The sequence below is a fragment of the Mustela nivalis genome (assembly GCF_964662115.1).
Source record: "Mustela nivalis genome assembly, chromosome: 7".
Lineage (NCBI taxonomy): Eukaryota > Metazoa > Chordata > Mammalia > Carnivora > Mustelidae > Mustela > Mustela nivalis.
In genome coordinates, this window is record NC_139026.1 from 95,186,229 (window position 1) to 95,210,434 (window position 24,206).

At 45.4% G+C, this 24,206-nt stretch overlaps 1 protein-coding gene across 4 annotated transcripts in view; it reads right to left on the bottom strand.

Moving 5' to 3' along the window:
- Positions 1–8,708: 8,708 nt before the first annotated feature.
- The window catches only part of RNF41 (ring finger protein 41), a 30,457-nt gene continuing 14,959 nt past the window's right edge, over positions 8,709–24,206 (bottom strand). For 2 of the 4 annotated variants that reach the window (XM_082741747.1, XM_082741748.1), the window contains exons 3-7: positions 17,404–17,516; positions 13,314–13,585; positions 12,432–12,567; positions 11,842–11,945; positions 8,709–11,029 (exon numbers count right to left, since the gene is read on the bottom strand). In XM_082741747.1, the coding sequence (XP_082597873.1) occupies positions 10,678–11,029; positions 11,842–11,945; positions 12,432–12,567; positions 13,314–13,585; positions 17,404–17,493 (954 nt within the window). In that variant the 5' untranslated portion in view covers positions 17,494–17,516 and the 3' untranslated portion in view covers positions 8,709–10,677. Of the gene's footprint in view, positions 11,030–11,841; positions 11,946–12,431; positions 12,568–13,313; positions 13,586–14,635; positions 14,748–17,403; positions 17,517–24,206 lie in introns of all 4 variants that reach the window. The other 2 variants (XM_082741749.1, XM_082741750.1) reach the window with 2 other exon arrangements.

Sequence of the window (24,206 nt, forward strand, 5' to 3'; positions counted from 1 at the left end):
CCCATCCCCTAATTTCTAATCACGGGGAATATGTAGGATACTTGTTGAGGACGTTCTTTTTGTATTTCATTTCTTGCACAGCATCATTTTTTCCAAGAAAGAGCTGCCAAAGGGCAGGGAGTTCAAGAGTAATTCACAGAGCTTTATACACCTTTCTACTTTGCAGTTTTCCACCTTCGTTCGTTTTTCTCATACTCTTCTTTCTGAGATCATCCTCACCACTGTCTCCTTCCCACCCTGGCACCCTCATCATTTATAAATTCCCATCCTGCACATCCTTTTATCCTTTCTCTTTGAGACTCTTGATTACTCCAGCTGGAACCTGTTGTTCTACCACCGCCATCGACTCCGTTGCATGCAAGACATCTCCTTTGACACCTCTTTGCAAGAACTGATTAAAAGTTATATTTATTCTGCTTCCTAAACAGATCTTAACTCTTTTCACATTTCTCAGGGTCAGTGCAGTCTAGGCCGACCACTTCCTAGAGTCATTGGGAAAGTAGATTGTGAGGACCACATGAGTTACTCTATGTGAAGCTGCACTAAAGCATCCCATTGCAGGGGCTCCTGGGTGGCTCAGTCAGTTAAGCAGCTGCCTTCGGCTCAGGTCATGATCCCAGTGTCCTGAGATTGAGCCCCACATCAGGCTTCCTGCTGGTGGAAAGCCTGCTTCTCCCTCACCCTCTGCCTGCTTGTGCTATCTCTCCGTCAAATAAATAAATAATTTTTTTTTTTTAATTGTTGTAGCTGGAGATTCTAAACCCTCCCGCAGCTGCTTTCTGTGTTTCATGAGCTGGTCCCTTTTCACTCACCATTCTTTCCTATTCACTACTTTCCAACCACTGGCATAGTTCCTGGTCTAGTATTTGTCTATGCTCATGCTATTCTCTGCCTGAAATAATCTTTCCCATCCTCACACATCGATGTTGGTTCTCCTGGGAAGTCATCTCTAACCTCTTGTCACCCACCATACCCTAATCATGTTTTGTGAAGTCTTTCTTCCCCGGAAGAACATCAACTCTTGGCACATATAAGCCACTCAATTAAAAAAAAAAAAATTTTTGTTGAGTAAATGGATTTTTTTTGTTTTTATAGTAGGTATATATACATGTTTTAATCTTCACTCAGAATGGACTATAAGGTTCTTGAGAGTTAGGGCTGTGTATTTTTTTTCTTTTTCCTTTACTAGGCCTTTATACACAGATGTGATCAAGTGTGTCCTGAATGAACACTCTTAACAGGCTCAGTACTCAGCTTCCTATCAAGTGCCATTTTGCGCATGCTCTCAGTTATGTCTGGAGAGGCAAGACCAAAATTGACCAGCAGAGGGCAACCAACAACTGTATTGCGAAGGGAAGGCGGCACCTTTGCTTACAAAATGGAGGACCTGGACGGATCTCCTACTCGGAGGTCCTACCTTTCCCTCTCAAATACTTCCCTTGTAACTGTCATAGATCAGAGGCCAAGACTTCAAACTTTAATGTACAATAGGTAATTTCAGATTTCTACCATCCCCACAGCTCACCTGAACTCCCCAATTCCTTCACCTTTCCTTTTCCATTTCAACAATTCTCTATCCTGATACATTTCCTTTGGTTATAGGATCAGGTACCTCCAGGCATTCCTTCGTTTCTGATTCGACATTTGACTTTGCTCATCTGCCCTAAAGCTACCTTCTCCACCTAGTCTTGTGATTCCACTCATTTCAACCTCCTAAGGAAATTTCCCTTAACAACGTTCCCTAACATGTTCAAATTCTATCCCACTAGATCAATCCATTAAATCACAACTAACCTACACTCTCACCTGACAATTCCAAATGATCACATTGTTTTCTACTTCCATTTTTTTCTTCAGGTTTTATTTTTAAGTAATCTCTACACTCAACTTGGGGCTCAAATTTAAACCCCCAAATCAAGAGTCCCATGCTCCACTGACTGAGCCAGTCAGGAGCCTCTACTTCCTTCTATTTTTTGAATGAAATGTATACACTCTGCCTCCAGCTTCACACTATCTTAATACCCTGTTGTAAAAACCTTTGCTATGTTTGAAACCATTGAGATCTTACTGGACTTCATAGACACTGTACATCTCATTTTTCTCCCTCCTCCTGTGGAATTCTGCGAAAATCTTCATTTTTCTCCCTCCTCCCAAGACAAAAATCCCAAGCTTAAATTGTGGTCCTATACCTTCAGCTATCTATATATCCCCTAAAATGCAACAAAACTTCTCCCTTCCCAGAATGACATTCTTTTCCCATTTCTGTTAATACTGTTCTTGCAATTCCATGGTTTCCAACCTTAAGAATTAATTTGGCATTTTTCTTTCTCCCATGCCTGACATCCATCAATCATTGTTTCTTCTACCACATCATCTAATTTGTTACAGTGGGCTTCCTGGTGCCCCAGTTTCACCACACTCAGAGTTCTACAACACTGGTTTCATCATATTCCTCTGCCCAGGGACTTCAACGCCCCATTTGATTACACAAATGCTCCTCTGATCAACACTTAGCCTAAATCACCCATTAAAAAAAAAACAAAAACCCAAGATTTGATAGAGAGCAAGAGCACAAGCAGGCAGAGAGGCAAGCAGAGGGAGAGGGAGAAGCAGGCTCCCTGCTGAGCAGGAAGCCTGATGTAGGGTTCCAATCCAATCCTAGGCACCAATCCTAGGCACCCCCTGAATTACCCGTTATATTTATTTATTTTTTAGATTATTTATTTGACAGACGGAGATCACAAGTAGGCAGAGCAGCAGGCAGAGAGAGAGGAGGAAGAAGGCTCCCCACAGAGCAGAGTCTGATGTGGGTGGGGCTTGATTCTAGGACCCTGGGATCATGACCTGAGCCGAAGGTAGAGGCTTTAACTCACTGAGCCACCCAGGTGCCCAGTGAATCACCCATTTAAAAAAAAAAAAAAATCCTTGGGATGCCTGAGTGGCTCAGTCGGTTAAGCGACTGCCTTCAGCTTAGGTCATGATCCCAGGGTACTGGAATCGAGTTCTGCATCTGGCTCCTGGCTCAATGGGGAACCTGCTTCTCCGTCTCTCTCTGCTTGCCAGTCTGCCTGCTTGTGCTCTCTCTCTGACAAATAAAATAAAATCTTTAAAAATAAATAGGGCGCCTGGATTGCTCAGTGGGTTAAAGCCTCCGCCTTCGGGCTCAGGTCATGATCCCAGGTCCTGGGTTTGAGCCCTGCATTGGGCTTTCTGCTCGGTGGGGAGCCTGCCTCTCTGCCTACTTGTGATCTCTTGTCAAATAAATATATAAAATCTTTAAAAAAAAAAAAAAAGACTCTGCCTTCAGCTCAGGTCATGACCTCCGGTCCTGGGATGGAGCCCCGCAACACAAGGGGCTTTCTGCTCAGCAGGGAGCCTGGTTCCCCGCCCCCTCTGCCTGCTGCTCTGCCTACTTGTGATCTCTGTCAAATAAAATCGTTTTAAAAAAATCTAAAAATACATAAATAAATAAATTCTTAATCCTTTCCAGCAAGATACCCCCAATCTGTTCAGGCTGAGCATCCCCACAGCTTAATTCCTTCTCTCATGCAGCTCCTTCACCTTATAGCCAAGTAGCTAATGTCACCCTATACTGATCTTTTCAGTGACAAATTCTTAGATCTTAACCAAAATTGCTTTTATGTGACTAAAAAGCTCATGTGCAGACATCTGACACACAAGAACTTACTGTCCCTTTCCAAGTTGCTGACTTGTTCCAAATGTTAAGAGGTCTGGAGCTCTGTAGTTTATCCAGTAATTATTAGAGGACTTCCGCTGACATTATCTCAACCTACACTTATCTCAGGAATGTGGTCATTGCACAAAAAGATTTCTGGAACTCCTTTATGGCTAGTTTATGGGCCACATTTAAATGATTCATTACTTGAATCAAAACACTTGAATCAAAACACACACCATAATTCTATTATTATACCCCAAAAAATCATTCCTTCAAAATTACTTTTTTTTTTTAAAGTGGAGGCATTTGCCAACTTTTTCTTCTATTTTTCAGATTAAAAAAAAAAAAAGATTTATTTATTTGAGAGAGAGAGTGTGAGAGAATGAGCATGAGAAGTGGGAGGGTCAGAGGGAGAAGCAGACTCCCTGCCGAGCAGGGAGCCTGATATGGGACTTGATCCTGGGAGTCCAGGATCATGACCTGAGCCGAAGGCAGTTGCTTAACCAACCAAGCGACCCAGGCGTCCCTATTTTTCAGATTTTGTTACGGATTACTTCTGGGTTTCCCCAAAGTCCCATTCTTAGACTAACTTCTTGCTCTTAAGTTCCATATCCATGTTTCCATTTACTGGCTAAACAGCTTTATGTGGAAGCATTTTAACCCAAGTTCTCTAAATGAGCTCATTATTTCACGCCTGAAACCTACTCATCCTCTCCTCTCTATTCGGGTTAGTTAATGATCCTATCTTCCATTCTCACAGACAAGAAATGTTTGTCTTTATCTGTGATTCATCTTTGGTTATGTACCTCGTTATGTGCAGTGGTTAGGAGCCCAGGCTCTGAAAGGACTGTGGGTTCAAATCCCAGTTCTGTTCATTACCCATGTGAATTTTGCCTATTTCCCCATATAGAAACTGGAGATGGCAAAAGCACTTTTTAATAAAATGGTTGAGAAGTCAAGATGTTTGATACTTAAAATAGTGCCCGACTCACAGTAAATTCTCAACCCCTTTTCCTCACTGCCAGTATCCCAACCTGTTTAGAACACAGTTCAGTGATTCTCCTGAGAAGTAGCTCACCATTGGTAGTAGGTAGTTGACCCCTTTCCTCCTTCTTGTCCCACTGTACTGAATCCTTATTAGCAATGTATTCTTCTTCATTTCCCATTCCTTGTTCAAATTCATGTCACCTATTGAACTACAGGTTCCCCTTACCTGTTTCTCAATTATTTGTGTATCCTAAATGCCTGACACCACATGTGACACAGGCCAGGTATGGTATAAATGTTGGCTGAGTCAGTCTAGTCAGTTACTAAGGCCTGTCAATTTTCTTCCCTGATATCTTGTCCTCTTTCAAGCTCTAACCCCCTTGCATGAATTATGGCAAAGCTTATTTAATATTGCCACCAGAATCATGAGGTGGAAGTTACTCTTGTCAAAAACTTACCTGTAAAACTAAAGTCCAAAAGCCTCCAAAGAATTGGCCCCAGAATAATTTTCTAGTCTTATTTTCTATTATTTCTTTTGACGAACACTATGGTCCAGATGACACTAGTCTCTTCCTTCTTCAACATGTCCTTCACCTCCACTTATTTTCATGCTATGATCTAAACCTAAAGCAGAGGTTGCAAATTGATGGACCCCAGATTTTGGGGGGGGGGGCACAAGTATATTTTTTATTTGAGCCAATACTAGGCTCAATTTTGGGCATAAACACTAGGATGGCCAATGGTTCTTTAAAAAATAAGATTTGGCAATGTGGGGCCCCTATTCTTGTGGGGCAACAAACTACCTGAGGTGCATTGCTAGCTATCCCCTTCTCTCAGGGCACCTAGCCAGCTTTTATTTTTTTAAAGAATTTATTTATTTGACAGAGAGAAATCACAAGTAGGCAGAGCGAGGAGGGAAGCAGGCTCCCCACTGAGCAGAGAGCCCGATGTGGGGCTCAATCCCAGGACCCTAAGATCATGACCTGAGCTGAAGGCAGAGGCTTTAACCCACTGAGCCACCCAGGTGCCCCTCCTAGCCAGCTTTTATTTTATTTATTTTTTTTTTAATTTTTTTTTTTAAGATTTTATTTATTTATTTTACAGAGAGAAATCACAAGTAGATGGAGAAGTAGATGGAGAGGCAGGCAGAGAGAGAGGGAAGCAGGCTCTCCGCTGAGCAGAGAGCCCGATGCGGGACTCGATCCCAGGACTCTGAGATCATGACCTGAGCCGAAGGCAGCGGCTTAACCCACTGAGCCACCCAGGCGCCCCTCCTAGCCAGCTTTTAAAAAAACTTCTCAACAATGCAAGTGTAAATGAAGAAATCAGGCTAATGGTGGGACAACCAGACCTATCTCCTGATGTTACATAACATAAAGACCACCTCTCCTGTGATCTCTTCTATCCCCAAAACTGCTTAACTCGAATCTCGCAGACTCTAGATCTGTTTAGTAAAAAATAGGGGGAGGAAGTTAAGGGACACTGTGAAGTAGCAATCAAATCCAAAAGACCGCTCTCTAGGGTAACTGGCTCAATCTCTTCAACAGATCACTGTTACAAAAAAGGTTGTTCCAGGAATCTAGATTAAGAGTATAAATGGGGTACCTGGGTGGCTCAGTCGACTGAGCATCAGACTATTGATTTTAGCTCAGGTCATGATCTCCAGGTCCTGAGATGGAGCCCTACGTCTGGCTCCACGCTCAGTGCAGCATCTGCTTAGGATTCTCCCTCTTCCTCTTCTCCCCCCACCCCAACTTACATATGCCCTCTCTCAATAAATAAAATCTTCTTTTAAAAGAGTGGGGCGGGGCGCCTGGGTGGCTCAGTGGGATAAGCCGCTGCCTTCGGCTCGGGTCATGATCTTGGGGTCCTGGGATCGAGTCCCGCATCGGGCTCTCTGCTCGGCAGGGAGCCTGCTTCCTCCTCTCTCTCTCTCTCTGCCTGCCTCTCTACCTACTTGTGATCTGTCAAATAAATAAAATCTTTAAAAAAAAAAAAAAGAGTGGGGAGCCTGGGTGGCTCAGTTGGTTGGGTCTGCCTTTGGTTCAGGTCATGGTCCCAGAGTCCTGGGATCTAGTCCCACATCCGGCTCTCTGCTCAGTGGGGAGACTGCTTCATCTCCTCCCCACTTGTGCTCTCAAATAAAATCTTTAATAAAAAGTATATGGGTGCCTTGGTCATTAAGCATCTGCCTTCGGCTCAGGTCATGATCCCAGGGTCCTGGGATCAAGCCCTGATTCAGGCTCCACACTCAGTGGGAAGCCTACTTCACCCTCTGCTTATGCATGCTAATAAATAAAAGCTTTAAAAAATAAAGGTATAAAAGATAGTTAAGACACATAACCTGGTGTAATGCATGCTTCCTGGATTGGATCCAGGGCTGGACAAAAATTAGCTCTAAAAGTACTTTTCTTGTGTACCTAGGTGGCTCAGTCAGTTAAGTGCCTGCTCAGGTCATGATCTCAGGGTCCTGGGATCGAGTCCCACATCAGACTCCCTACTCTGTGGGAACCCTGCTTCTTCCTCTCTCCTTCTGCTTGTGTGCTCTCTCTCAAATAAATAAATTAAATTAAATTAAATAAATAAAAGTACTTTTCCTGAGACAACTGGAGAAATGTACATATTAATTTTAAGAATTTGTTATGGTAGTAATGTAGAAAATGTTGATTCTTCAAATTAAAGTACCGAGGTAAAAAACTGAAACCAACCTTCATACTCCTGCCCATTCTTCTGGCCTTCAAAGTCTAGAACAGATTGGCAAAGTTTCTACACAGCCAAGCAGCAAGTATTTTAGGCTTTGTGGGTCATAGTTCTGTGGAACTACTCTGCTCTGCTGCTGTGATCTAAAAGTAGCCCCAGATAACACATAAGCAAATGGGCATAGCTGTGTTCTAGTAAAACATTTTTACAAAAGCAGGGAGCAGGACGCAAGCTCCAGTGTGCCAACCTCTGATCCAGAACAGATAAGTCTCGGAAACGTGTTTCCTGGTACCCATCTGAGTTAGTGCCTTTCCCTTCCCTCTGTTCACATAATGCTTGCAGATCTACTTACCACATTGATTACATCTTATTCTATCATATATTTATCTCCCTTGTGGAGGAAGTGCTTTCAAAGCCGGTGCCACTGTGCTACATGACACCCATCCCCACCTGAGTTCCTTGCACAATATATCCAGTGAGTATTGCTCCCCCAAACCAAATCTACCCCAAAAGAAAGATGCAGCACCCTTTGTGACACTCAAAAGAACAAGCAGCAGGTCCTGAAAGTAATTCTGAAGGAGCATCAGGCAAAACAAGAGCACTCCTCATCTCTCTAGATACTGTATATCCACTAGATAGCCCGAGTGTCGCCTCTGCCGCTCCACTGTGACGTGTTCACCATAAAGCATCAGACCTCGTGTGCACGCGAGTGTAACAGATGCCGTGGGCTCAGGGATGTCCTTGCACCCTTTTGCTTTTTAGCCTCACTAGAGTACCTAGAGAGCTAATGGATGTACATTAAGTGCATCATAAATGATCAACAAATTTAAAATATACTACTGGGGGGAGCAATTTCCTTTTTCTCAAGACCGAGGAGCAGGTGGCAGCAAATGCCTGGGTCAGGCTTCATCGAGACTTGACACCAGAACAGTACAGTCACCCCCTGCCTCTTGTTTCCTTTCTTGCTTTGGAGACGCTGGGTAATGGAATCCCAGATTCCACAACAAAGGTGCTTGTGGGACAAGGGAGAAGGGTGTATGCATATCTTCTGTAGAAACTGTCCTAAAATTCCAGGAGCCCTTAGGGGAAGACATGGAATTTGGGGCAAAGGCAAATGCTGGGAAGAACACATGTTGACTACTACAGAACAGGAGACAGGAGGGAGGGTGATAGGAGGTCACAAAGGGCAAAAAAATGAGATGCCCACTCCCAGACAGACATCCTGCTAAAACAGAGCTTAGTTCTAAGACAAGGGTACGTTATAAAGCAAGAAATAAGGTGAGAGAAAGGCCAAAGCAGAGGAGAAAGCTTCACGAGAAAGGGAGTGATGTTGGATTAAGAATTGAGAGTTGAGTAAAAGGTTTATTATTAGTGCAGTCAACATCATGGAACAGCACATATAACACAACCAGCAACCCGCAGAGACACTAGTGCAAGGGGAGGGAAGCCTTAACTGAGCTTCCTGGTTCCGTCTCAGGGTGACAACAGGAGGGTATGGGCCTTGGTAAGGCAGGTGAGGGCAGAGGGGAGCGGAAGAAATGTAGTAACCAGACTAAGTATAGCAGCGATTTCAAATTCCTGAGCACAAGGTCCTGGAGCTTCCCTACTCCCTTCAAGCTGTAACCCTCACCCCACCCCATTCCCAGTGAAGCCATGTCCCAACTCCCCAGGCCCATAGCAAGCTGGCCTGGAATAAGACTCCAGAGAAAGAAGCAGCTGTTATATGGCCCTATCTCTTCAACCCCCCTCCCACCTGCTTATTAAAATAATCACACCCTCTATCCCTTCCTTTCTCTTCCTCTACCAGCCACCCTAGGGATTAAGGAATGTCCAGGTAGCCAAAGATGGAGCTAAAGTCCTTAGAGGGCATGGGCGAGGCCAGAGCACAGCCTGTACTCAGAGGCAAAGAGACATCACGTCTTTCCCATCTTGCCTGGCGCAGCTTAGAACCCAGTTCTGGATCTCCAAGGAAACCGGGGGTGGGGGGGTAGGAATGTCTTCAAAATTAATACTCTATAAATACAGAGTTTAGCAAGGAGACCCATGGAAGGGCTGGGAGCAAAGTTCTCCAGAGTGCACAGGCATCGATGCTGGACTGTCATACCCATCACTGGAATAGAGGAAGCGCCTTGTCTCAGATGGGGTTATGGCGGGTTGGGGCAGACAGGTTCAGCCGAGGACTCCCTTGGCCCTTCCTATATTAAAGCCAAAGGTTGTGCTGAAAAGGAAAAATATAAAACAGATCCCCCACCCCTGGCCCACCCTATCCAGAATCCCCAAAATAGGAACATCAAAAAGAAAGTTTTAAGCTTTGTTAATTTTTTTTTCTTTTTCCTTTCTTAAAAAAAAAAGTAAATAAATTAGATTGCCAACAATGTGGCTGGGCTGGAAAAGTGGGGTAGCCATAACCAGGCCATTCTTTAAAAAAAATAAAAGGAGGGAAGGAAATACGAACTAAGGAATTATCAAAATAACTGGTTAGAATCACAGGGCTAGAGAGGGGTCCAATGGAACTATTATCAAGTAGGCAGTGCCTACCTGATTTCAGCAAAAGCCAGAGAGCTGCTGCTTGCTGGGCACATCCACCCCAACAGACTAATCCCCTACCCCCAACCCTGTCATTCCCTAACATTGAGAAAACGTAGGAAAGCAGAGCTCATCTGGAAAATTCCGGCATCCCAGCCTGCACACCTGCAGAACCAGCAGGAGCCTGCGCCCGGCAGGTGGGCTGGACAGGGTATTGCTTGGCACAGAGGTCCAGTCTTCCCGTAAGGGTCATCAGTTCCTGGTCTCAGAGCCGGTTACTGGCCTTACTGCATATTTCTAGGGTTTCGATTCCACCCTTACAATTTCTTCGGGATGTCTGCTCCCCAGAGCTGCCCTCTCATGCTGTTTAGTGTCAACAGGCCTGCCCGCTCCGATTCCCTGGTTTTGGAGGAGGAGGAACGATCAGGTAGTCCTCACTCTGCCCTGATCCTCTAGAGAAAAGGAATTCTTTGTGCTTTCTAAAAATATCTAGAACCAGGGACCCTGGGCAGGAAAAGAGATATAGAGGTGGGGACTTTACCCAAACTGACTAAAAATTTACAGACATCTTAGGGGAAGAAATTAAGCAAAAGGAAGAAATCTGGGTTTCCCACCTGAAAGGCTGAGCAGAATGCCCTGAGCCCTTCAGTGCCAGAAGAACAGGGAAACGGTGCGGCCCACATGTAGGCCACTATACTGTGGATAGGAGGGAGGACTCAGAGGCCGGCTGCTGGAGTGATGGGTCTTCTGGTCTCCATCTCTTCCTGCTAGCCCATGGAGATCTCCTATATCTCTTCCACGCCATGCGCAAAGATCATGACAAGGCCCGGCTCCTGCACCATGTCGTCACCCATGTGCTGGTTCTCACAGGCCATCACGACGACAGCCTGCTTGCCAGGGATGCGCTTGGCCACATAGTTCTCATAGTAGCGCCGGTTCATCTGTCTTGTCTCTAGGGTGGCCAGACCCTGCGGCCAGCTCCGCTCGTGGGCATTTTCAATCAGCTCGTTGACGATAGAGGCGGGACAGCCACTCTCCACCAGGGAGCGCTTGATTACAGCCTGGAGTACAGCATCTGGGGTCGAGATCATCCCTCCCCAGCGGGTCACTCTTGCAGGCTGCAGGGAGTTCACCCACCTGTGTGGACAGGGTGGGAGATGGTCACTCCAGCTCATTCCCCTTCTCTGCACTAGGCTTTCTCTCCTAATAGGAAGGACCACCCGCTCTGCACTCGGCCTAACCCTGATCTTCCATTTTCCTTTTTCCATCACTGGTTCAGAAACTCTACATCTTCCCCTGGTTGGTCCCATGTGAGTCACTACTTGTCACTCACTCACCAGATTAAACTCTACAACTGAAGAGTTTGTCATTTTTCTTAAAAATCCCAATACTTAGCACTTACGGCGCCTGGCACAAACTAAGTGTTCAACAAATGGGTACTGATTGAAGCCCCAGTCCCTGTGCCCCACGTGGCGCTATTTGCATGACATTTATTGATTCACACCTAGAATTTACAGGACTCCAGCACTGCAAGGGATTTTAGACTTTGTGTATGCTGCGCTTTGGATCACTCTCCTGGATTTGCATTCGCTCTCTTTGGATTGTAAGCTACCTGATGACAGTGACACTATCTCTTTCTTCGTGGCCCTCCTAGCCCTCCACAGCCTTTAATGCAGGGCTTGGTACCTGCAGGTACTCGCTAAAATCTGGATGGACTGCATCCTTGGGTAAGCTCTCCCTTCCATCCATCCAAAAGAATATGAGAGATTCTCTAGTGGGCTGAAAGTTATCCTCTTCTCTGTTCCTGTCCTTCATCCCAGTGTCTGAAAAGCGGTGGCCCCACCCAGCCCTCTTATTACCCTACTTCTGCCACTCCCCTGCTCCTCCTCCATTCAGGGCTGGGTGCAAGGACATGGAGCAAGTGACTCCGCATCCTGAGTGACACTCACTCTAGGATCTCATTGTATTCAATTGTCTCCTCCAAGTTCTGCAGGTTGGGGTTGACGCTGCGGATAGCTCGCATGTATGCCTTTAGCAGCTGGATATCTCGCTTCTGTGGGAGCGAAGAAGAGTCAGAGATGATGGTTAGCGCAGACAACAAATCAAAGACAGAAGTGTGTCTTAGAAGGAGGGTGACTGAGGGATCTGAAGAACACCAAGACCTGGAAACTTCATGAAGATGGAGATGTGACGGTCTCATTCACTGCTCTATCCCTGGTGCTTAGCAGGGTGCCTTCTTAGAGGAGGCATGTAATAAATGTTAGGTGAATGAATGACACTGATGGGATGAAGGAAAGGGAGAAGAGCTCCAGGCTGATTCCCTCCCAGGCCACAGGCAGAGTATCCCCTTCCCTGGATGCACACACACCTGTGCAGACCTGCATGCTCACAGGGGCGCATCTCACCCCCAGTTACCAGCACATGTGCATGGCATGTGTGCGTGTGTGCGCACACACACATACCTATCTGTTACATATCTGTTTTACGCACTTATCTGCATATTAGGGACAGGCTCATGCCTATGTTCTCTGGAGCCCACCTGCTCGGCCAGCTGGTGTTTGTGCTCGGCTGAGGTCTTCTCCAGCTCTGCGATGCGCGTCTGCTGCTGCTGCACCACGGAGCGCAGGTGCTTAATGCAGTTGTGATTTGGCAGCTCATCTTTGGGCATCTCCAGCCTGCCACCCAGAGAAAAGCAGAACGGGAGCATTCAATGGGACGTGTAGACAAAGGCAGGAAATTGATGAGAGGGCTTTCTCCTAGCCCAGATTTCGAATATGCAGGCCTCCCTCTCATTCCCTTCGCTTCCTTTTCCCCAGCTCTGCTCCCCGTTCCCACCCCGTACTCCTTTGCTCTCTACTTCTTCTGGGCCTCTTTCCCTTTCTAAGACAGTGCTTTATCTACCACATGGCTCTCCTATCTTCCTACAGATTCTGCCGGTACACTCATTCCTCCTGAGAAGCTCTAGATTCACGGCCTCAGCTAGCAGCATTTAATCAAATACTTCACACCCCAAAGAAAGGGAAAACGAAAACAGGGCAGGAGGAAATATGAGAAGCCTAGAAATTAGAGCAGTCAATCTGAAAAAGAGAAAGCGGGTACCGGGCTGACAGGGAAGAATAAAGGAAATCAGTCCTTATTATTAGCACACCGACTGGGAATTGTTGCCTCCTTCCTTTTATATAAAGCAAGAGCGCAAAGATCATAGTTGGAAAAGCATCACGGAAGTGAGATCTTGGGGCAGGGAGCCAGGGAGGCCAAGGACACTCCTTGCGTACATTCAGAGGAGACCTCCTGAGCTGGTGGGCAGGGGATCTGGAGACGGTGAGTGGGGATGGGGAGTGTGGTTGGTGGCGGGGTGGGGGGAGGTCATAAACCGGAAGGCCCTTAACTGTGTGGGGCAGAGGAAGGGAAGCAATCTCACCCGCAGCCCTGCTCACAGGTCACAGGCCGTTTGGGGTTGTGCTCACAGTCACTGAGGTGAGACATGAGGTTGTCAAGCCGGACAACAGCACTACAGCCAAACACAGCGTTGTCGCAGGCGATCTGCAGCTTTGACAACATGTTCCGCATGATCCGAGGTACTGGGCGCAGGTGGGCGACCGTCACAACGCTACGGTCCACCGGACATGTCTGCTGCTGAGAGAACCATTGGGTGATGCAGGCATTGCAGAAGGCATGCTCACAATGAGGTGCCTAGAAGGAAGAGCAGGGCAAAAGGGGCACAAGAGAATTAGCCGGAGTTAAGAGCCTGAGTATGATAAGTCCACAAAGCCACTCAAGCTCCTGAGCAGCTGCCAGGACCACGGGTCCCCGGGGGGCACAGCAAAGTACAGATGTGCCATAGTCAAGGCACTGTGTAGGACAGGCTTCAGACAGATTTCCTGTGCTCAGGATTCCAAATGGATTGTGACATAAGACAAACAAGTACAAAGTTATATAACAATAAGAGGTATAAATAATATTCCAGGACAATAGGAGAGATGACATGAGGCAGTTGATTATTAATTGCCGACTGGATTGCATACACAGTAACTGCCAAAGTCCAGAGGAGGATGAGATCTTTCTAGGCTAGGTCAGTCAGGGCAGGTATTTATGGTAGAGGACATAATTTGATATGGGTCTGGAAGGATGTGTGGAGAGGACAGGGAAGAGATTTAGTGCAGAAATACAATGTAAGAAAGCAAAGCAAAACAAAACAAAAGACTGGAACTCCTGGTGCGAGGTTACGAGTCCTCTCTGTAGGGGCCCAAGTTCCTATCTTGTGAGGGTTGATCTGAGGCATTGCTCTGAATCCTAATGGGAAGGACTAGCCTCCAAAATAGGGTCATTTTCTCACAGAATTACATTCTTTTCAGTCTCATAAAGATCGTATTTCAGCTTACTTTCTTGATAACTCAGATAAACTCTGAAATTAATCCCTCAAAGTTAGAGGATTCCCAGGCTTCTGTGGAGACACCATCTGCATGGGACAAACACAGCAGGCACTTAGTAGTTGATGAATAAATGGCATGCCATGTCCCAAATACTCTGCTAGGTGCTTAAGATACAAAAGACATCTTGAAGGCAAAACCTGTCTCACAAAAGACAGGTTTTGCCTTCAAGATGCTCACAGACACCAAAGACTGGAAACGTAGAAAGACCTTGGAAGAAGTCATTCTCAGGGCACCTGGGTGGCTCAGTCAGTTAAGTGTCTGCTTTTGGGGGCACCTGGGTGGCTCAATGGGTTGGAGCCTCTGCCTTTACCTCAGGTCATGTTCCCAGGATCCTGGGATCGAGCCCTGCATCGGGCTCTCTGCTCAGCGGGGAGCCTGCTTCCTCCTCTCTGCCTGCCTCTCTGCCTACTTGTGATCTCTGTCTGTCAAAAAAATAAATAAAATCGTTAAAAAAAAAAAAAAGTGTCTGCTTTTGGCTCAGGTCATGATCCCCGGGTCCTGGGATCAAGGCCCATATAGGACACTCCACTTAGCGGGGACTCTGCTTCTCCCTCTCCTTCTGCCTGCTGCCCCCACCCCTTGCCTTGTGTGTTCTCTCTCTCCCCCTCTGTCAAAATAACATCTTGGGGGGGGAACTTATTCTCAATGTCACTAATCCAACTGTCAGTAGATTTTTATTTTTCACTCAAAGACATATCTGAGTCTTTTCAAAATCTTTACAGACCTTATCTCCAAAAAAAAACCCCTAAATTTGTCCACTTTCCCCCATCTGTCCTGCCTCTAACCTAGTTCACCTTCATTATTAAGTATGTCTTCTGGTTGGCCTCCCTACTTCTACCTACCGCTTTGTAATTCAGGCTACCTTCATCAGTCAGAGTGATCACCTCAAAATGAGAACTAGATCTTATCACTCCCCTGCTTAAAACTTTACAATGGTTTCTCATTGTGCTTAAAATAAATCCAAAATCCCACTCAGGACCTATAAAATTCTGCTGGATCTGGCCCTGTGCCTCTGACCTCTCCTCACCTCACACCACACTCCCAGCACTGTGTTCAGGCCATTCTGGCCTCCTTTCTATGCTTTGTTTACATCCAGATCACTTCTGCCCCAGGATCTTCACTTTTGCTGCTCCTCTTTGCCTGAAATGCTCTTCCTCTAAATTTCAGCATGAATGTTCCCTTATTATTCAGATCTCATCCCCACTGTCACGTCCCTCATGACCAGCCCATCGAATCCTGCCACCCCTACAAAAATATACAGAATGTGCTATGTTCTGTGTAAGAAAAGTTGGACAAATAAACTAATACAAAGAGTTAACTGTCAGGGTGGTAGGGATTACATGGGCTGGGACGAGGACGGAGAGTGTATGCCTTTTTATACTGTTTTGATTTCTGAACTGTTTGAATTTACTGCCTATTCAAAAATTAAATAAATATGGGCGCCTGGGTGGCTCAGTGGGTTAAGCCGCTGCCTTCGGCTCAGGTCATGATCTCAGGGTCCTGGGATCGAGTCCCGCATCGGGCTCTCTGCTCAGCAGGGAGCCTGCTTCCTCCTCTCTCTCTCTCTCTGCCTACTTGTGATCTCTCTCTCTGTCAAATAAATAAATAAATAATCTTTAAATAAATAAATAAATAAATAAATAAATAAATATGTTGGAGGTGGGGGAACTGCCTGGCTCAGAGGAGAGTACAACTCTTGATCTCAGGGTTGTAAGTTTCAGCCCCATATTGGCGGTAGAAATTACTTAAAAAAAAAAAAAAAAAAAAAAAAAAAAAAAAAAGATGTAGGGAAATCAGCATTCCTAGCACGTGCCTTCTCCCCTTGGTATGTGGCTGCTGACCCGGCATCCTGAGGTCTGCCTGACCTGCTCCTCAGAAGGCAGAGGTGGGGGAGTGGGTGTGGCTCCTGATTTAGAATGTCACGAACCAACACTGACTTCTCCCCACGTGACTCACCTCAAATGACAGTGCCAGGGGAGGGAAGAAACTGACACAGCCCATGACCTCTTGACACCACCAGGAAAGCTTGCTACATGTCCAGCCAATCTGCTTCTAATGGCAGTAGGCTACAAAGACCTAGGCAGGGAATAGGTCCAGGGCTAGCGGCCACTGGAATACAGTCTGATTTTCAGTCAACTTGGGCATCTGCACTCCTTTGGGTGGTTGAAAACTGGAGTAAGAATAAACCCAAAGGATCAAGTGGAGCCCCTGGGAGCTGTATAAGCAGTGAGTGGGGGAAGGGCCATGAGACCTCACTGACTAGTGTCCTGGTTTGGAGAATGGGATTAGGTCTAGCTAGCCAGGAGTGGCAGAGGATTAATTGGTATTTACAGAGGGTGGCCAATAAGAACCATGCAGGATGACATCCATGAATACTACTGCTAAGGATTCATCTCCCTCATTATACTTGCCTGTTAATCAGGAGTTTCTCCTCATACTTGCCCCGGGAAGACAGACTCTGGTCTGGCAAGGCTTGTAGAGAAATGACCTAGTGAAGGGGGCAGCTTTCATATCAAAATGCAGAGTACAAGGCTGCATCAAAAACTGGTTTTTCTAATAAATCCCAGGAAGAAAATAGGACAATACATACAGTTCCCACTCCCTGTTACTTAGTAAGTAGGCTGAAAAGGCCTGCAGGCAAACCGGCTGATTAAGTGAAACATGACATTATCTTGAGAGAGAACTTATCGGGAAAATCCAGAAGTTCACTCATAGCTAGGAAGATGGAACCTAGTCAGAGCCCCGGCAGAGGAAAGGAAGTTCCTGAGCTACTGTCAGAAGACAGAAAAAAATTTCTGACCAATGTACAAGTGGAAAAATCTCAGTCCGGCCTCGGAAAAACCTGGAGCACTGGACTTCTGTGGCATCTGCCTCTAGACAGACTCTGGAAGGTCCTGTTCCTTTCATAGCCGTCACTGCTCCTCTGTACCAAACCTCTAGTCTCTGTCCGTGTGGCTGTCAAGGGGGTCAGGGGAGGGGAGCCAGAACACAGTGCCTTCCCCATTGGTCCCATCGCCTATATTTTCTATTAGCGCCACTGTCTAGGGCCCCACCAAAACTGCCATCAGACCAACTCACCTGGACTGGCTCCTCCAAGACCCCACTGCAAATAGGACAGATAAGGTCTTCGTCAACATCCCCCTGGAAACGGGTTACATCATACCCCATGTCTCATCACTGAAACCCAGGACCTGGAAGGAGCAAGAGAGGGGGGGAAAGCCAGTTCAAAAGAAGCCAGAAACATGTGCCAATTTGCACTTACTGTCAAGATCCATTCATTTGTTCAACAATTATTTACTGAGCACCTACTATGTGCCAGTCATTTGGGGGGGTGAAATCTGACTCAAGAAACTTAATCTAATGGGAGAAGATAATAAATAAGCATACATTTAAAATATGAAATGACAAATGCCTTGACAGGGCATTATAAGGGCAAAAAACGTGGATACCTAACCCCGGCTAGAAGGAAAGGGTGATTTTGGGAAGTTTTATGGGAGCAGGTATCATCAAAGGACAAGCAAGAGTAGCTAGGTGTTGGGGATGGGGGCAGGTAAGGGCATTAGCATTAAGGCTGTAAGAACATGAAATTGCAAAGCCCAGAAGCAAGAGGACATATGATGGATTCAGGGAACTCTGAGTGGTTCAGAAAACGGCATTCAGAAAATGGCTGATCTGAAGGATCCAAAGGAGGGAGTGTCTAGATACAAGGCTAGAGAGGCAAGCAAGGGTCAGGCCACGAGAAGTCTTACGTAAGGAGTTTGGGCTTTATCCTGAAGGCTATGGGAAACCACTGAAAGACTTCAAAGGAATGATGCAATGAAAGTACTCCTCACTCTGTCAACATGGGTGAGACTGGAAACAGGAAGAACGTGTAGGCAGGAGAGAGACAGAGATAGTCTGAAGTTAGGTGGTGGTGATGAAGATAGAGAAGGGAGGTTCAGGAGAGCAAGGATTCAAAGAGCAGGGAGGCTGCCGTGCCTCTTCTTCAGGCTTTCTAAGGGTTAAACCCAAAGAAGTCACTGAACGGTGACTGAAACCCTACTGTGGATTTCCAACTGGTGGGCTAGCTGCATTGAGGATGAGCACCTAATACAAGGACAGCCACACCACAGACCAGCCATCAGTTGTGATGTCCTAGAAAAGACGAAATAAGAGGGTTCTCGGCAATTTAGAATCACACTGTCTGACTCAAAAGGGCAAAAAGAACGGGATGCAGAAAGACCTCACGAGGTCAGTGCAAGCTGAAGTACAGCACTGGATTGAGTCAAGTGACTGGATTAATCGGTTGCTATTCACTAGGCATGTGACCTTGGGCAGGCTATATGAACTCCCTAAGTCTATTTATTTTTTTAAATAGATAAAATGGGTATAAATAATAACAGAAGTGACTTTCACAGAGTTATCCACAAAGAGATGATGTATATAAAACATTTAGGGCCACTTGGTTGGCTCCGTCATGTGAGGGCCCAACTCTTGATTTCAGTTCAGGTCGTTGTCTCGGGTCATGAGATCAAGCCTTGCGGTGGCCTCTAAGCTCGGGAGGAAATCTGCTTCTCTTCTTCCCTTTTTCCCTTTGCCCCAACCTCCAGCAGCACATGCGCTCTTTAAAATATATAAATAAGGGACGCCTGGGTGGCTCAGTTGGTTAAGCAGCTGCCTTCGGCTCAGGTCATGATCCCAGTGTCCTGGGATCGAGTCCCATATCGGGCTCCTTGCTCCGCAGGGAGCCTGCTGCTCCCTCTGACTCTGCCTTCCACTCTGTCTGCCTGTGCTCGCTCTCTCTCTCACAAATAAATAAATAAAATCTTAAAAAAAAAAAAAAAAAAAAAAAAAAATATATATATATATATATATATATATATATATATATATAAAAATAAATCTTAACAAAACAAACACATTTAGCAAAGTGCCTACTGGCCCATAGCAGACACTCAACATACAACAGTAATCACTATTTATATGCATGTTTAATTTCTACTACTTGATTAAAAATTCCTTAAGAGCAGGGGCGCCTGGCTGCCTCAGAGCACGTGACTCTTGTTCTCAGGGTCATGAGTCTGAGCCCCACGTTGGGTGTAGAGATTACTTAAAATGAATAAAATTAAAACTTAAAAACAAACAAACAAGTAACTAAAAATAAAAATTCCTTAAGAGCCGAAACTTAGGTTCTACGTCCCATGTAGCACCAAGCAGAGTTCTTACATGTCACTAAAATGTTTGGTGCATTCATATGCTGCTTTCAGTAGGAGCTTCCAGCAGTGAGAGCATATAATCTCCTATTTCACCTAACATCCCATTTTCTGTAAATAGAACCGGTTTTCATTTAGGAATCACAGCCTGCCTCCTTGTGGATCCTCCTTGTGGACAGTGAGAGTGATGCCTGGCACTTCTGTGGAGCTCTCAAGGGTGTCTTTCCCTGAGGATTGCATAGCTGGTAGAATGTATAACCCAGAGTGGTGAGAGATCATTTCTGCCATTAATGAGGAGGGTCTGTTTATAGAATGAAGGCAATAATGAAGAAAGCAGAGCTGAGCGGCGCCTGGGTGGTTCAGTCGGTTAAGTGTCTGTCTTCAGCTCAGGTCATGATCCCAATGTCCTTGGATTGGGCCCCACGTGGGGCTCCCTGCTCAGTGGGGAGCCTGCTTCTCCCTCTCCCACTTCTCCTGCTTGTCCTCTCCCTCTCTCTGTCAAATGAAAAATAAAATCTTAAGAAAAGCAAGCAAGCAAGCAAGGAGAGCTGAGAGAATTCAGATGAGATCATTTGAGGTCCTGCATTCCCCCATGCCTGAAGCCACAATCACCTTTTGAACACAGTTACATGAGCCAACAAATTCCCTATTCTGTGTAGGCTAGTTTGAGCTGGGTTTTTATCTCTTTCAACTGAGAAAAATGCTGGGGACGCCTGGCCTGTTCAGTTGGTAGAGTATGCGATTGCTAATCTCAGGGTTGTTGAGTATGAGCCCCACAGTGGGTGTGGAATTACTTAAAAAACAAAAAACAACCGAACAAAAAAAAACCCAAGCCAAACCCAACAAAACAAAAAAAATTCAGTAACGGCTAACAAGGCTAACGGGTACAAGAAATCCCTCTATCCATTTTATACAGGAACAATGACACCCCATGACACTGTTTCATTTATATTGACCTCTATCACTGCCATTTCTCTATACACTTGTTCCTCCTTTTTTAGGGCCTAAAGCTTATAAACAACCCCTCTGAAACTGTCACTGTCTACCACCTTGGCCAGACTATATCACATATAAAATGGGGTGGGGAGAGGGTACCTACCATGTACGTGTTTCCCCTCAGACCTCTGATCCGTTCCAAGGCCAACATGATAGGGAAAAAAATGGAAGCAAAGGATATAATTCTCTTGAATCTACAGTGATGGATCAGGATGAGTACATAAACAGTGATACTGAAGACCTAACACAATAAAATGTAAAACCCGGAACCAAGGTCCCTGTGAGTCTCCCTGTCGCACCTCACTGAACTGAACGAGGATGGAGATAAGAGAGCAAGGGTAGCCCACGGTGTCTTTGGTCTGTGTACTGCAATTACTAGGAGCTGCAGTGGGCCCCATGGCACTGGTGCCCCTGTAGCCACACTCCTGGGCTTGTGCTCCTCTCTCATCTGTCTGGCTCTGGTGGAGCCTTAGTGCTACGTAGCACTCCCCCCCAAGCTACAGCTGATTGGACAAAGGGTTACCCTATCCAAGTGGGGCCAATGGAGCCTATCCCTGAGAATTTATTTGAGCTGAACTCTAAGAAAATTAAGTTAGTCTTTCTCTGGTTGTCATATGGACTGAGGAAGACAAAATTCTACAGATGGAAAGAAAAGCTTGGAACAGAGACTGTGAGAAAGGCTCAGATAAGAGCTGGAAAGAGTCCTGAGGCTTCAAGTACCTAGTTTGATCCCAAGGCCTTCCTGTCTTTGGTTTCTGTGAAACATCATAGTATCCTCTTCTTGTTTATGTTACTTTGAGATGGGTTTCTCTACCTTACAGCCAGAGAATCCTGGCTTCTACAATAGCAAAGAAATAGCATATTAATATCAGAAGTCGGACAGGGAAGGATAAATTAAGAGCAATGTTTTTCTTTAATCTTAAACCTGTTTAGCCAAAAACCATACTGTAAAACAATCTACATAGTATTCACTTAATAGACATTTACTGAGTACTATCTATACATCAATAAGCCTAATAAAACCTAGTCGCTGTGAGGTAAGTGAAGAGGAGGAGAAAGCACAAGATATTAGAGGAACAAAGAGGGAGTTCTACCATCGAAAAGAATGAAAACTTGCCATCTGCAATGATGTGGATCAAACTAGAGTGTATCATGCTAAGCAAAATAAGTCAGTCAGAGAAAGACAAATATCTCATGATTTCACTCACATGTGGAATTTAAGAAACCAAGCAGATGAGCATAGGGGAAGGGAAGGAAAAATAAAGATTAAAAAAAGAGGGGAAAGGCAAACCATACGTGACTCTTAACTACAGAAAACAAGCTGAGGGTTGCTGGGAGGTGGGCAGGAGATGGGATAACTGGGTGATGGCATTAAGGAGGGCACATGATATGAGGAGCACTGGGTGTTATATGTAAGTGATCATCACCAAATTCTACTTCTGAAACCAATACTACACTATATGTTAACTAACTTGAATTAAAAAAAAAAAAAAAAAAGGGAGTTCGAGATCAGACTAGGGATGGTCAGAAAGACTTCCCAGAAATGTCTCTCAAAATATGTCTAGAACAAGGGTTCACAACTATAGCACTAGAGGCATTTGGGCTAGAAAGTTCCTTGTTGTAGGGGGCTGGCCTGTGCACTGAACAATGTTTAGCAGCATCACTGGACTCCACCCTCTTGAAGTTGGTAGTAATCCTCGAATCACGACACCCAAAATGTCTCTAGACATTAGCATATATCCTCTGGGGAACTAAATCACCCGTGGTTGAGAACCACTGGTTTAAAAAATGAGCTAGCATCATGGAGCAGGGCATGGGTCTTCTAGGTAGATAAAATAGCATGAAGCAAGAAGTCGCTAAGGGTTTGTGCAGAATTATGCTGAAAGAAGTGCAGAGAGGCGGGCAGGAGCCAAGCACTGAAGGCCCTGGGACATTTCACCAGACTTAGAATTAACCTGAAAGTTATGGGAGGTACCTGAAGGATTTCCTTTGTTGACATATATTTACATGTTTTAATCTTTTCTTTTTGGTGCCTGGGTGGCTTAGTTGGTAAAGCATCTGCCTTCGGCTCAGGCTGATCCCAGGGACCTGGGATTGAGTCCCTTGTGGAGCTCTCTGCTCAGCGGAGAGTCTACTTCTCTCTCTCCCACCAGCCCTCTGCCCTGCTTGTGCTCTCTCTCATTCTTGCTCACATTATTTTCAAATAACCACAATCTTTAAAAAAAAAAAAAAAAACAAAAGACACCCAACTTTTATTTTGACAATTTCAGACTTTCTGAAAAGTTCCACAAATAGTAAAAAGAACCCATATACCTTTCATCTAGATTCCGTAAATGTTAACATTTTACCACATCTTTTATAATCCCTCTTGATATACATGAATAGATAAAAAATTTTCTGAGCTGCTTGAGAGTAAATTATATCCTGGATGCCTTTTTTTTTTTTTTAAAGATTTTATTTATTTGACAGACAGAGATCACAAGTAGGCAGAGAGGCAGGCAGAGAGAGAGGAAAGGAAACAGGCTCCCTGCTGAGCAGAGAGCCCGATGAGGGGATCGATCCCAGGACCCCGGGATCATGACCCGAGCCGAAGGCAGAGGCCTAACCCACTGAGCCACCCAGGCGCCCCCTGGATGCCTTTATCCCTGAACTTTTTTACTGTGTATTTCCTAAAAAGAACACTCTCTGGGGTGCTTGGATGGCTCAGTCGGTTAAGCATCTGTCTGCCTTCACCTTGGGTCATGATCCCAGAGTCCTAGGACTGAGTCCCACATTGAGCTCCTTGCTCAATGGGGAGCCTGCTTCTCTCCCTCTGCCTGCCGCTCCCCCTGCTTGTGCTTGCTCTCTCCCTCTGCCCTCTCTGTCAAATAAATAAGATCTTTAAAAAAACAAAAACAAAAAAACCACCACAACAAAATTCTTATATGATAGTAAAAGTAGAGAAATCAGGATATTAACATTGACAGGATACTGTTATTTACAAAACCTCTTCCAATTTTGCCACTTGTCACAATAACCTCTTTCAGCAAAAGAACATTCAAGACTATGTATTGCACTGAGTTGCCAAGCTTCTTTCAACTTATTTTAAGATTTTATTTACTTGAGAGAGCGCATGTGGAAACAGGGGAGAGGGGCAGAGAGAGAGAATATCAACCGGACTCCTCACTGAGCATGGACTCTTATGCAGGGCTCAATCTCATGATCCTGACCCAGAAATCATGACCTGAGCCGAAATCAAGAGTCAGACACTCAACTGACTGAGCCACCCAGGAGTTCCTTTATTTATTTAAAGATTTTATTTACTTGACAGACAGAGATCATAAGTGGGCAGAGAGGCAAGTAGAGAGAGAGAGTGGGGAACCAGGCTCCCCACTGAGCAGAGCCTCCCCCCAATGAGGGGCTCCATCCTAGGACCCTGAGATCATGACCTGAGCTGAAGGCAGTGGCTTTAACCCACTGAGTCACCCTGGCGCCCCTATTTTTTTTTTTTTTTTTTAGGGGCACCTGGGTGGCTCAGTGGGTTAAAGCCTCTGCCTTCAGCTCAGGTCACGATTCCAGTGCCCTGCGATCGAGCCCCCATATCGCGCTCTCTGCCTACTTGTAATCTCTGTCCAATAAATAAATAAAATCTTTTAAAATTTTTATTTATTTATTTATTTGACTGAAAGAGAGGTCACAAGTAGCCAGAGAGGC